The 13562-nt window shown below is 45.4% G+C and overlaps 1 protein-coding gene across 1 annotated transcript in view; it reads left to right on the top strand.

The window, feature by feature from the left end:
• Positions 1 to 13562, top strand: part of rasgrf1 (Ras protein specific guanine nucleotide releasing factor 1) — a 96530-nt gene that overhangs the window by 30526 nt on the left and 52442 nt on the right. The window contains exons 2-4 of the mRNA XM_072565358.1: positions 4825 to 4931; positions 11618 to 11765; positions 13381 to 13473. Coding sequence (XP_072421459.1) covers positions 4825 to 4931; positions 11618 to 11765; positions 13381 to 13473 — 348 coding nt within the window. The remainder of the gene's footprint in view (positions 1 to 4824; positions 4932 to 11617; positions 11766 to 13380; positions 13474 to 13562) is intronic.

The following is a 13562-nucleotide window of genomic DNA, read 5'->3' as shown; positions in this document are numbered from 1 at the left end:
GACTCATTTTATTTTGCATCTTTTATCGAGTTGTCTTCTAATTTCTTTCTAGCAGCCAACTCACTTCAATAGAAAGGCTTTTTCTACTTTGTTAGAATCCCAACCTGTCGCACAGTTCCTGTTCATATCAAACCATGAGCTCCTGTCATCCTCTTATCTCCTTCTGAGACATGGTTATACTCAGGAATACTGCTTTAAGCTTTCCCCTGTCTCTATAAGAATTCCTTTCACAGATTTGCAGTCTTTCCTTGGGGATATATTCTCTTCCAGGTCCATTTTCGGAACCTGTACAATGTTTTCAGGCCTTCCACACCTTTACCTTCATTTGCTAACCAATGCTTCTTACCTCATGTCTCTCACCTTGTACATTGAGTCAATGTTTATGTCTGCTAATGGCTTTCCCTGCTCTCTCTATAATGGTGACATTTCTCACGTCGTGGCTCCTTCTGGCATCTATGTTACTCTGGTGTTAATTCTTAGCTGTTGCCCATTGGGGCAAATAGCTTTGTCCAAACAGCTCTGGCATATTTAGCCATCCCTTCATCTGCCAAACTCTGGTGCTCAAACTTGACCAACATATGCATTTACAAAGTGTCTCATTCCTCTTTACTTTCTATAACATTTTAAAATTAATTTTGGGATGTGGGCGTCACTGGCTGGGCCAGCATTTATTGTTGCATGGAATTTTCCACAAATGACTATTGTTAAATGATGGAAAGGCAATATCCTATTCCCACCTCAGGCAACTGTCTGTGTGGAGTTTGCACATTCTCCCCGTGTCTGCGTGGGTTTCCTCTGGGTGTTCTGGTTTCCTCCCACAATCCAAAAATGTGCAGGTTAGGTGAATTGGCCATGCTAAATTGCCCGTAGTGTTAGGTGCATTAGTCAGGGGTAAATGTAGGGGAATGGGTCTGGGTGGGTTACTCTTCGGAGGGTCTTGTGTAGACTTGTTGGGCCGAAGGGCCTGTTTCCACACTGTAAGTAATCTAATTTAATGGTATTATTGCTAGACTAGTAATCCAGAGACTCAGGTAATATTTTAGGGACATGGTAGATGGTGGAATTTAAAAGCAATAAAAATCTGGAATGAAGAGTCTAATAGTGAGCATGGAACTCCTGCCAATATTGAGGAAAATGCTATCTGGTTCACTAATGCCCTTTAGGCAAGTACATTGTTGTCCTTACCTTGTGGGTGGCACGGTGGCACAGTGGTTAGCACTGCTGCCTCACAGCGCCAGAGACCCGGGTTCAATTCCCGCCTCAGGTGACTGACTGTGTGGAGTTTGCACATTCTCCCCGTGTCTGCGTGGGTTTCCTCCGGGTGCTCCGGTTTCCTCCCACAGTCCAAAAGATGTGCAGGCCAGGTGAATTGGCCATGCTAAATTGCCCATAGTGTTAGGTAAGGGGTATATGTAGATGTAGGGGTATGGGTGGGTTACGCTTCGACGGGGCGGTGTGGACTTGTTGGGCCGAAGGGCCTGTTTCCACACTGTAAGTAATCTAATCTAATCTAGTCTAGCCTACATGTGACTTCAGACCCACAGCGACGTGTAATTAGGAATGGGTAATAAATGTTGGCCTAGCCAGTGATGCCCATATCCGTTCAGTGAATATATTTTTAAAATTATAGCAATGATTGTAATGATATAAGAGTAATAGATACTGGTCAAAAAGCCAGAGAAATGCAGATGCTGGAAATCCAAAACAAAAACAGAAATTGCTGGAGAAACTTAGCAGGTCTGACAGCATCTGTGAAGAGAAAGACAGAGTTAATGTTTCAGGTCCATTGACCCTTCTTCAAAACAGGTTCTGAACAGTTCTGAAGAAGGGTCATTCGACCTGCAATGTTACCTCTGCTTTCTCTCCACAGATGCTGCCAGACCTGCAGAGCTTTTCCAGCAATTTCTGTTTTTATTGTAATAGATTTGGCTGCTGCTGCTGAGGAAATATGAACCAATAACAGTCACTTTATCCATTCATAACTTCTTTCTTTTTGTACACTTTCAGCTCACAAGATGTGTAGCCTTGTGTTATAAATATGATCTGCCTCGACTGAAATCTGCTATTATCACTTTCTGTAAAAAGCCGTGCTCACATTTTTATTTCCACGATGAAGTAGTGCTCACTTTGTTGATGAGAAAATAACACATCTCTGAATGCTAGACCAACAGTTTCGTCAAGAATGTGCGTCCCACATATTCTCATCTCGCAGCACTATTCTACTTTCTCACACTCCAAATTTGGAAATGCTTTTCCTCCCCCCCCACACTTCTCTCTCTGCTTGTCTGCTGACTTTCTTGGAGAAAGAATTATATTGGCAGAATTTTTTGTCCTAGTTTATTTAAATGGATTTCAATGATGGCTGAATGGAAAAATGTAAATTCTAGGTTAACAGGAGCTCTGTCGAGGTGTGCCAAGGTAACTATTGGGAAGCCTCCATGAGACTTTGAAATTGTAGATGAAAACAGCCACAGATTATCTTTCTTCCCCATTGCTGTAACCTCCTCCAGACCCATAATGCTTCAAGAATTCCTGATTCTTTCAATCCTGGTCTTCTCTGCATCATCATTTTTAATTGCTTCACTGTTGGGAATTGTAGTTTCTTGCCAAAGGCATTCCCTCCTGAATCCTCCCCACCCCTCTGTCCCCATGTAAGTTGGTCTTTAAAACGTTTCTCTCTGACCAAACCTCTAGACACCAGTCTGAATATCATTTTGTGTGGCTTGGTGTCAGATTTTCTCAGCGTATACTGCTGCAATGTGTCTTGAGATGTTTTGACTCAACTAAAGTTGCTATATAAATCCAGGAGATTTCCCTCCACAATAAACACAATGATGGGCACTTGCATATAATGTGACAATCACCAACAAAACTCGTCTTCTAGGGAGACAGGAGGACTCTCCTGCTCACTCCCCGAGGAATAATGTCACTTGAATGAAATAAGCAGGTCGAGGAGGTAAGAGTATCAGTGCTCTTACTCACATGACATTCCTGATGAAGGGCTTATGCCCGAAACATTGACTCTCCTGCTCCTCGGATGCTCCCTGACTGGCTGTGCTTTTCCAATGCCACACTTTTTGACATGAAATACATATCCATCATGTGATTTCCTGCAGTACCTAACATGTTACTGTCAATAGTGGGTGACCGGTATTTTTGGTTTAATACAAATTATGTTTTTCTTTCAACTTAGTCTGAATTTTTTCTTCCATTCCAGAATAAGATAGCATCCATTTTCTCCAAATGACATTCTTTAACTAAACTTAAAGCAATTCAATCCACAAAGTGGTGATTTCATAAAGTCCAGGTTACATTTTCTAACAACTACTTATGCAGAAACGTTTCTCAGATAAAGCTATTTGATATCCTGCAGCACCAACCCACTTTCTACATCCACTCTGTCCAGTTCAATTGATTTCTTTCTGTTTGATTTAATAGAGTCCCTTTCTCCCTCTGTCTGATTGGTTTTAGGTGAGAGTTTATTGATGCTTTGGTCTTGCAGGTGCCTGAAATTGTCCAACGAAGAGCTGTTAGTTTTAGGATCACCTTTGGTGCCTCATGCTGTGTAGCTGAGAGTCTCCTCTGATGGATCTGTGTTGATGAATGCTGAGAATAGAACCCTTTATCCATGACCTGTCAGAGGATAGAAAGAGACTGGGTTTGGTGTGGGATGGCTCTTTGTGTACATCTCCACAGTTCAGTCATTCTGCAATGATGGGAAATCCAATTGAATGACCTTGTGTCAGCTTCCATTTCCCAGTTAGTTTCCTCTCCTGGCTTAGAGCTCTATCTTCATATCTGCTTTAACACACACATTGCATCTGTACAGGAAGAGCTGATCCAGGCTGGGGGACAGAGAGGATGAGAGTTTGCTTCAGGCAGCAACACTTTTATAAGATCCGACTTTCGACCAGTTCAAAACAGCACCATCATTAAGAGAATGGAGCCACATTGGGTGACTTGGTTAACCTAGTAATAGAATTTCCTCTGACTTCACTCCAAGGTTGTAATTGTTTCCTGAACCTACTAAGACTGCATGCTTCAATGGATTTCTGTGGGAATTTATTTTGCATGTCCACCACCTGGTGAGTTCCACTGAAACGTTCTTCTCGTTCCGGCCTTGGTTGCTTTGATCTCATTGGATTGCTGTGCTGATCCTTCCAGTGTTCCCAGCCCTCCAGGACTGACCTGCAGTTCACAGCGAAAGGTTAAGTTCTTGGATAATATTGTAAGCAATAGCCCTGAGACAAAACCAGAAATTGCAGGAGAAACTCAGCAGGTCTGGCCGCATCTCTGAAGAGACAGTCACAGAGTTTTGGATCCAGTGACCCTTCTTCAGAAGAGGTGCAGGGGCATTAACTAACATTGTAAGCAATTCCTTTCATGTTTGCAATGAACAATTTTGTTTATTAATCATAAACAAATAGAAACAAAGGAGGGACAAGAAAGCACATGATCAACAAGAGACAATAGGTGCAGGAGTAGGCCATTCAGCCCTTCGAGCCTGCACCACCATTCAATATGATCATGGTTGATCATCCTTAATCAGTATCCTGTTCCTGCCTTATCTCCATAACCCTTGATTCCACTATCCTTGAGAGCTCTATCCAACAGTTGAGAATCATCTAATCACTTTATGAAGAGATTGCCTACTTTCTGATTGGCTGTGGTAAGACTGTGGGGATTGGTGTATCAGGTGACCAAGGGTGAGTGTGTGGGGATGGTGTTGGAAGGTTATGCTTTGAAATCACCTCAAATATATCCAACAAATAGCAGTAGACAATGACTGCGTTTAAGAGTTATGTGATTTTTATGTTTTGACAGTATTACTTCACAATAAACTTTGGCCATGATGCTCAGAAAGCCCTGGACCTGAGGACAGAGGATGTGAAAGAGTGTGATGACTGGGTTGCAGCAATTGGTCATGCAAGGTAAGGCTGGGCTTAACTATTGTAATACATCTTTAGCAAACCTCACATTGTACATTCTTGGTAAACTTGAGTTTATCTCAATCTTTGCTGTCTGTACCCTGACTTCACAGAGTCCGATTCACTCATACCTTTCCATGCCCATTGATCTACATTAGTCTGCAATCTAGCAACACCATCAACAGGGGGCTGAGTTAGATGATCAGCCATGACCAGCCATATTGAATGGTGGAGCAGGATCAAAGGGCTGAATGGCTCCACCTGTTTTCTACATTTCCATGTTTTATTGCTACCTGCTCGAGACCCTGGGGATGGAGAATGAATACTAGCCTTGTTAGTGGAGCCAACGTCAAGAATTCATCTAAATATTTCATTCTCAACACACTTAGATTTGACGATTCCCATCCTTGTTTCTGATTCCCTCCATGGCTTTGTTTCTCCTGATGCCTGCAATCTCCTCCAGTCCTACAACACTCGGCGATATCAGCTTCACTCCAATTTGTCCCCCTTACCAGCCCCTGATTATAACTGCTCCCCCATTGGCGCCATGTTATCAGCTGGCTGAACACTCCAGTCTGTAATCCCCTCCCTAAACCTCTCCACCTCCTCTTACCTTTTAGACCAAGCCTTTGGTTAACTACCTTGCCAGGAGGTTTAATGACATGGAAGTGCAATATAAATGCAAGATTTTGTGGAGGTTTCATGTTATTTCTTGAGGAATGCAGCTTTCACGAATTTGTTTTGTTGAATCATTAGTTTATACAGAGCTAAATCTTTCAGGTTCTGACTAAGTCTGAGTTTTTCATAGAATTGTTTCCATAGAATCCTTACAGTGTGGAAACAGACCATTCAGCCCAACTAGTCCAAACTGACCCACCTGAACAGCATCCCATCCCCCTGCCCAGTCCCTGTGACCCTACATTTCCACTGACTAATGCACCTCGCCTGCACATCTCTGAACACTATGGGCAATTTAGCATGGCCTATCCCACCTGACCTGCACATCTTTGGACTGTGGGAGGAAACCGGAGCACCCGGAGGAAACCCACGCAGACACGGGGAGAATGTGTTACCTCCACACTGACAGTCACCTGAGGCTGGATACAAACCCGGGTCCCTGGTGCTGTGAGGTAGCAGTGCTAACCACTGAGCCACTGTGCCACCCTTTGTGAGTTGTGTCGAGATATTTAGAGGGTTTCTCTCTATGAGGCCTAGCGGGTTGTCTCACTGTGTCTTGCCAAATTCACTGCATTGATTCCCTACCTCATCCCAGCCCATGTCCGATTTCAGACCATCTTACCACAGACTGTTCCCAGAGCAATTCGACAGATATCCTGAAAGTCACTGCTATCCTTTGGGCCCTTGCTGTTTTTAAAAGGCCATTGTGCCCCCAGACAAGTGCCATGGTTCCGGGGCTGCCCTGCCTGGTTCCTGTTATTTGACCATGATGTGGCGACTGGGGGTAATCAGTGCCCCTCTGTGTGGGCAGGGAGCTAGAGCTCCTGCTGGGATGGGGTGGGGCTGATGTGGGATGTTCTCCCCCAGGGGAGACCCCGACACCAGGCCACAACCAGCCTGGACCGAGGTTACCTATCCCCCCTCACCCCTGGGGTCAGCGCACACCCCAGTGTCCGGAGGAATGCCCAGCGTCTGCAGGAAGAAGATCAATGTCCTTCTCCACTCTGCCAGGGTAACTGGCACCATCTTCTCCCCAATACCTCACCCTCACTCTGCTCCTGTATCCACCTCCCACCGAGCCTCATGCTCTATCCCTGTCCCTCTCTTTCATGCTCTTCAACCCCCATCACAGTCCTGAGGCCTTCCTCTACACCTCCCTCTGCATTGCCCTCCCTGACCCCCATGTGCCCTCCCCTCCCCTCACCCCCAAGTGCCCTCCCCTCCCTGACCCCCATGTGCCCTCCCATCCCCTGACCCCCATGTGCCCTCCCCTCCCTGACCCCCATGTGCCCTCCCCTCCCTGACCCCCATGTGCCCTCCCCTCCCCTGACCTTGACACTCTCACCCCTTTCGACAGTGATTTCTCTTCCTTCTCCACCCAATCCTCTACCCCCTCCCCCACCCTTGCCTCGAGAGATACACCTCTTGCCCATCATTGCACACTCCCCGCCCCATGATTGACAGAGGGCCCCCCCCACTCCTCCCACAGGACTGTATTCAGCTCTGACCGATTACAAGTAGCCCCTGGATATGAGTGACCAGAGCCTGACTACTGTCCCTAATGATCCCACTCGATGTCCCTGCACTGTTTCTGCTGGCCAGGCACAACTGACCACTGCCCAGTCCCCAGATCCCCCTGACCATGAGTGGACCAAGCTACCATCTAACTGCAGTGAAGCCGCTGGTTGGTTTGAAAATTGTGCCTGTGATTGACAGTAACAGGAGCTCCTGACTATCAGCTTCACAACTCCCCCCCACCCGAACCCCTTTCCCTTTCACCGGACTAAGGACTAAACCCGTTTACTTTCTGACGTGACCATTAGGTTGAATAGACACAATGTGTTGCCCATGTATACAGTTGGCACATACTGTAGCTGTCCAATTAGTCCCACTTCCCCTATATAATCTGTGGGCATGTAATTATCTAATTCCCCTTTTGAAAGATCCCATTGAATCTGCTTTCACTGCTCATTCCTGCTGCATGTCCCAGATCACCACCACCTGCTGTGCAAGCAATTGTCTCCTCATTCTCCCTCAACCCACCAATCATTTTGCCAATGCAGGAGTTTGTAATGTTTAGCAAAACAGACAGAAGGAGATGTCTCTCGGGGCATTCCCTGGGTTTGCAGAGTCAGTTGGGCATTAGTCACCAGAGAGAGGTTTTCTCTCGTTCCACTTCAAGAAGATGCCTCTGGGAAGATTCTGGTTTGTTTAAAAAGTGATGTCTTGTTGGCTTCTCCTGAAAATCGACTACAAGTAAGAACAATAACAACAGTCATTTGGGATATTTGAACGAGGTGGCAATCCTGCTCAGATGTGAGAGTGACCGGAAATGAATAGTCTCTGTCCCAGTGTTTCACAATGACCCCAGTGTGTAGTACTGGAGGGTTGTTCCCCTTTAAAGATGGCTGGTGTGCAAGTTTCCTGGAGAGGTGACCAATGGTGTTCTAAATGACAACAGACTGGACAAGGAGAAGCTTTTCGGTGCATCTCTGCCCCATGTGAAATTAATCAAAAGGTGCTTGACACTCTAACCCTTTTGTGTTTGTGTTTTTATTGCTGTCAGTCAAGCAATTCACTTAAACCTCTGCAATTTTTATCTCAATAGTTCAACACTAAGCCCTGCCTCTCGAAAGACATTAGACCCTGCAGAAAGCTGTCACAAAGCTGAGTGCTCCAGCCTGCTGGTTTAGGCAGAAAACCCCTTGACGTGTTTATGAAATTGTGAAGACCTACCTTGGGGACCTGACCTTGATAACCTCTGGTTTCCATAGCTACTAAAAGCATTTTTGGATATAGTTAGTCATGTCTGAAAATAATTGGCCACTTGACTATATCGAGTACATTTCCAAGAGAGAAGTTGGAGCTGACCTTGAGGCTTGACTTTAACACTGTGTGTTCATAAACTCTGTTCCTTAAACCTTAACTTGATGAATGTCATTAAACAAATTCTTCAATATGTGTTAAGAATGAAATATTGAGATGAGTTCTGGGTTTGAGCTTCAATGGTGAGGCTGCCATAATCCACCCCCAGAGACCCCAGCAGGTAGCCATGAAACAGAAATAGAGAAACTAGGAGCAGGGGTAGGCCATTCTGCCCATTGAGCCTGCTGTCCCATTCAATATGGTCATGGCTGATCATCCAACTTGGTTCCCCATTCCCACTTTTTCCTTTGATCCCCTTTACTGTTAGGATCTACATCTAACTCCTTCTTGAAATCATCCAATGTTTTGACCCCAACTGTTTCTGCGACAGATGGGTCCACAGGCATGTCACTCTCTGGGTGAACCCAATTCTCAGCCATTATCTCGAACTGCTTGTGAGAATTGGCTTGCCAGGATGATTCACAGGGTCATTTGGGACTGGGGTCACATACACACCTGGACCAGGTAAAACTGACTGATTGCCTCCTGGGAGATATCAGCGAGTGAGGGGAGAGGATGATCATGGGGGGGTTTACTGCTGCACCGTCAGGAGGGGATGTAATTCGAAAGGAAAGACACTTTCTTGAGCATCAGTGACAGCAATCCAGCAGGTGGCAGGATGATTGCACCATATGGGTCGTTAATGTGCCAATACTGTCTGTATGAGGTTTATAATTAGCACAATTAATATTTGTGTGAATTTGATTACTAGCCTGGGAGCAGCTATGAATGCAGCTACCAGTAGGTGTAAATGAGATGACAGTGTGAGGATGGCAGTGTTATAATGAGGTGATGTGTTGCTCTGCATATTTCTGCTTGGCTGTTTGTACCCTGCCATAGAGAGTAATTGCTGGTTTAACACAACATTGAAATTACTAGTCAAAGAAAAGCCAAAGTCCATCTATCATCCTAATTGGATAGTTTTTTTATAGAGCCAGTACCGGCACTGTGCCCAAGCGGCCTCCTCCTTGCTGAATTTAGTAGGTTTCTATCCTGACCGTCATGTGCTAACAGCCACAATGGAGTTGTTGACTGATCACAATGATCGATTTCTCTGTGAATCTATAACAGACACATGACAAGGGAGAAAGCCCCCCACCCCAGTGATGGACAGCTTTCAAAACCCCAGGCCCGAAACTCACCTTTTGGTCTCAGATACTTCATATCTCAAATTACTCTCATACCAAATTCCAAGGTGTCATTCCCTGAAAGAAATCAGTGTAATCAGTGTTTGAATGGATCAATACTGTCTGCTTTCACAGCTGCCCATGGGGCCTGTCCACTCATTGAAGTTCCTGTAGATTCACTTTGTTACCACCCCAGTGAGAATAGCTCATGTCTCCTGGATCAACTGCTGCAGACGAGGTGTCATAGCTTGTCCAGCTCTATGTTATTCAGACAATATTTATCCTTCAGTCACTTTATTTTAAAAATACTACATTTCATCATTTATATAAATGACTTGGATGTGAACATTGGAGATATTGTTAGTAAGTTTGCCGATGACACCAAATTTGGAGGTGTAGTGGACAGCAAAGAGGGTTCCCTCAGATTATAATGGGATCTGAACCAGATGGGCCAATGGGCTGAGAAGTGGCAGATAGAGTTTAATTCAGATAAATGCGAGGTGCTGCATTTTGGGAAAGCAAATCTTAGCAGGACTTATACACTTAACTTTAAGGTCCTAGGGAGTGTTGCTGAACAAAGAGACCTTGGAGTGCAGGTTCATAGCTCCTTGAAAGTAGAGTTACAGGTAGATAGGATAGTGAAGAAGGTGTTTGGTATGCTTTCCTTTATTGGTCAGAGTATTGAGTACAGGAATTGGGAGGTCATAATGCAGATGTACAGGACATTGGTTAGGCCACTGTTGGAATATTGCATACAATTCTGGTCTCCTTCCTATCGGAGAGATGTTGTGAAACTTGAAAGAGTTCAGAAAAGATTTACAAGCGTGTTGAACTCTTGGGAGATTCTGAACAGGCTGGGGCTGTTTTCCCTGGAGCATCAGAAGCTGAGGGGTGACCTTATAGAGGTTTATAAAATCATGAGGGGCACGGATAGGATAAATATATAAGGTCTTTTCCCTGGGGTGGGGGAGTCCAGAAATAGATGGCATAGGTTTAGGGTGAGAGGGGATATAAAAAAGACCTAAGGGGCAACTTTTTCTACACAGAGAGTGGTACGTGTATGGAATGAGCTGCCAGAGGAAGTGGTGGAGGCTGGTACAATTGCAACACTTAAAAGGCATTTGGATGGGTATATGAATAGGAAGGGTTTCAAGAGAATTGAGCCAAGTGCAGGTAAATGGGATTAGATTTGTACACCTCAGTCCAATACCGCCATCTCCAAATCGGGATTAGATTAGGTTGGGATATCTGGTCGGCATGGATGAATTTGACCGAAGGGTCTGCTTCTGTGCTGTATATCTCTATGACTCTATGACCTGTTGAGGGAAAACCTGGCTGGGTAGCATTTATTGCCCATCCCTAATTGCCCAGAGGGCAGTTAACAGTCAACCACATAGCTGTGGGTCTGGAGTCACATGTAGGCCAGATCAGGTAAGGATGGCAGTTTCCTTCCCTGAAGGGTGTTAGTGAACTAGGTGGGTTTTTCTAACAATCAACAATGGATTCATGGTCATCATTAGACTCTTTAAATCAAATTCCAACAGAGATTCAAACCCAGGTACCCAGAGCATTACCTGAGTCTCTGGATTAATAATTCAGCGATAAGGCCACTACGCCATTGCTGTATGTGGGAACTTGCTGATTGGAATTTGGTTGCTGTGTTTCCTACATTGTAAGTGTCTACACTTTGAAAGCCCTTTATTAACCATAAAGCATTTTAAGGCTGGGGAAGTGGTACTGGGGACGTAAAAAAAAAAATTATTGAAAGTACAAGTCTTTCTTTCTCCCCTGTGACTTTGCGAGTGATAGAAGGTAAACAAAATGGACTTCTGTTTTGTTTTGTGTCTAGTGCATCCTCACTGAGCCGTTCTGACATCTCTGTTTGAGATGAGAAACCCGAGCTCTACTCTCTGCTTTTTTAAATCAGTCGATGGGTAAACAGTTATATTTTTGGAACAGTTACAGGAACCTGGCAACAGAACATGAGTCCCTGATGCAGAAATATCTGCACCTACTGCAGATTGTAGAGACAGAAAAAACAGTTGCTAAACGACTTCGACACCAAATTGAAGACCAGGAAATTGAAGTGGAGCGGCTCAAATCTGAGGTAGGATAATGTGGGAAGCAGGTCTGATCCTTTCCATTTAGATTGAAGTGAGGAGGTCACCCTGGGAGGGGGTGTGGGGACATTAATCCAGGGCTGTACTGAGGGGGATTTAAAACAGTTTATTTACTAGAATTTCTCCCCAATTGCAGGGAATAGTTTCAATCAGAGGTGAAATCAGGAATCTATTCCTGGGACAGTAAGATGTATTCAGTGATCCTGCACTGTACTAGAGGGACCAATCTGTGTGGGAGAGGGAGTTCCTGCACTTCGAGCTCCATTCCGAACTTCTCCTAGTGAGGCTCCTAACCTCGAGCCTAGGAGGGCCGTGAATTCACCCCAACGCATCTTCCCAGGGGGAGCAGAGACATGAGAAAGGGACTCAAATTGCAAAGAGCTCTTATCATCGTTTACCTTTTATTCATTAATATTCATAAGGAAGTGGGGACCTCTGGGACATGAAAGGGCGATTTGTCTCACCAACTCTACTCCATCCAAACAGAGACTATTCTAGAATCGACTTCACTGTCCTGAGCACTCCACCCAGGAACCCTGCACTACCCCTGCCCTCCCCCCGGGAGGGCTGTCCATTGTAAACCTGTTGTTTCCCACTTTAAGGAACTCTAGATTGTAAAACTCCGATGCTGGTGGATGAGTGTTTCCGTCCTAGCTGCATTCCCAGGGATGGATTGCTGATTGTTTTGGGTGGTTTTGTTGACATTCTCCCATCCACAAGAAACAACGGGCCCACAGCACCCACTCCTTGGAGATGGACATGAAGACATGGAGTCTTCTCAAGCTGCTCTGTCGCTGTGGAGGCCTGTCTAGGAGAGCCATAGTCTTACTCGGGAAGTTGTCGACTGACTTCACAGTTTGCTGTTTATGGCCTTGGTTAAATTGCTGTCGCTCCTGGTTGCCATGGTAGTGGATGTCAGGCAAGCTTCACCATTTCCCACTTTCATCAGCAAGTAACTCCCAGGACCATGTGAGTCGGTATTTCTGGCCTTCCTGGCAGGCTTGCACGTGTCCTTGGGTACTCTTCCCTACCCCCTCCAACCCCACCCTGTCACCTGGCTCCAGTTGCCTGTCTTCACCCAGAAGGACAGGGTGTGACTGCTTTCCACTCTCTGGGTGTGTCCAAATCCCCAGAGCCAGCCAACCCCCATTGGAAGCTCTGCCTTTGGAAGGGCCTGCCACATTTGTCGCTTAATGCTGTGGGCATTTGCCTGACGTGCGTCAGACAGCAATGAGAGGAACTATTCAGCTTCTTTCCCCGAGATCGCAGGCACCCAGTGAGGTGCCAGGAAGATCAATTTCAGAAGGTTCTAAGGGTCAGCTTGATGGCACTGCACAAACACTTGGTGAGTCAGCCGAAGGGTTTTGAGTGAAATTGAAAGCAAGTCCTGGAAGCTGTTGCATTGTCTTTTAAAACTGAACCAGTTCCCGAATCCCTTCCCAGGAATGGAGGTTACTGGCTATACCCAGTCTGACCTGTAAATAACACCAATCAGTGTAGAGCTGTGTAACTGTGACTCCCGTGGGCTCACTCCACTCTCTCTGAATGCATCTCTGTGTCAGCAGAACGGGGCACTGAAGATATCCTCTTTATTTTAAACAGATTGCTTCACTGCTGAAAAATAACGAACGTATCCAATTAACACAGCCTGCAGCACAAAACGATGAAGACGTTGACATAAGGAAAATCAAAAAGGTAAAGTCAACATGCAGATGAGTCAATAGCAGCACTGAGACACCCAGGCCTGGGCTTCCCAGAGCTGATAAACCTGGTCTTTCCTTTGC

Source organism: Chiloscyllium punctatum, chromosome 48 (genome assembly GCF_047496795.1).
Source record: "Chiloscyllium punctatum isolate Juve2018m chromosome 48, sChiPun1.3, whole genome shotgun sequence".
NCBI lineage: Eukaryota > Metazoa > Chordata > Chondrichthyes > Orectolobiformes > Hemiscylliidae > Chiloscyllium > Chiloscyllium punctatum.
This window is presented reverse-complemented; position numbering and strand designations above follow the sequence as displayed.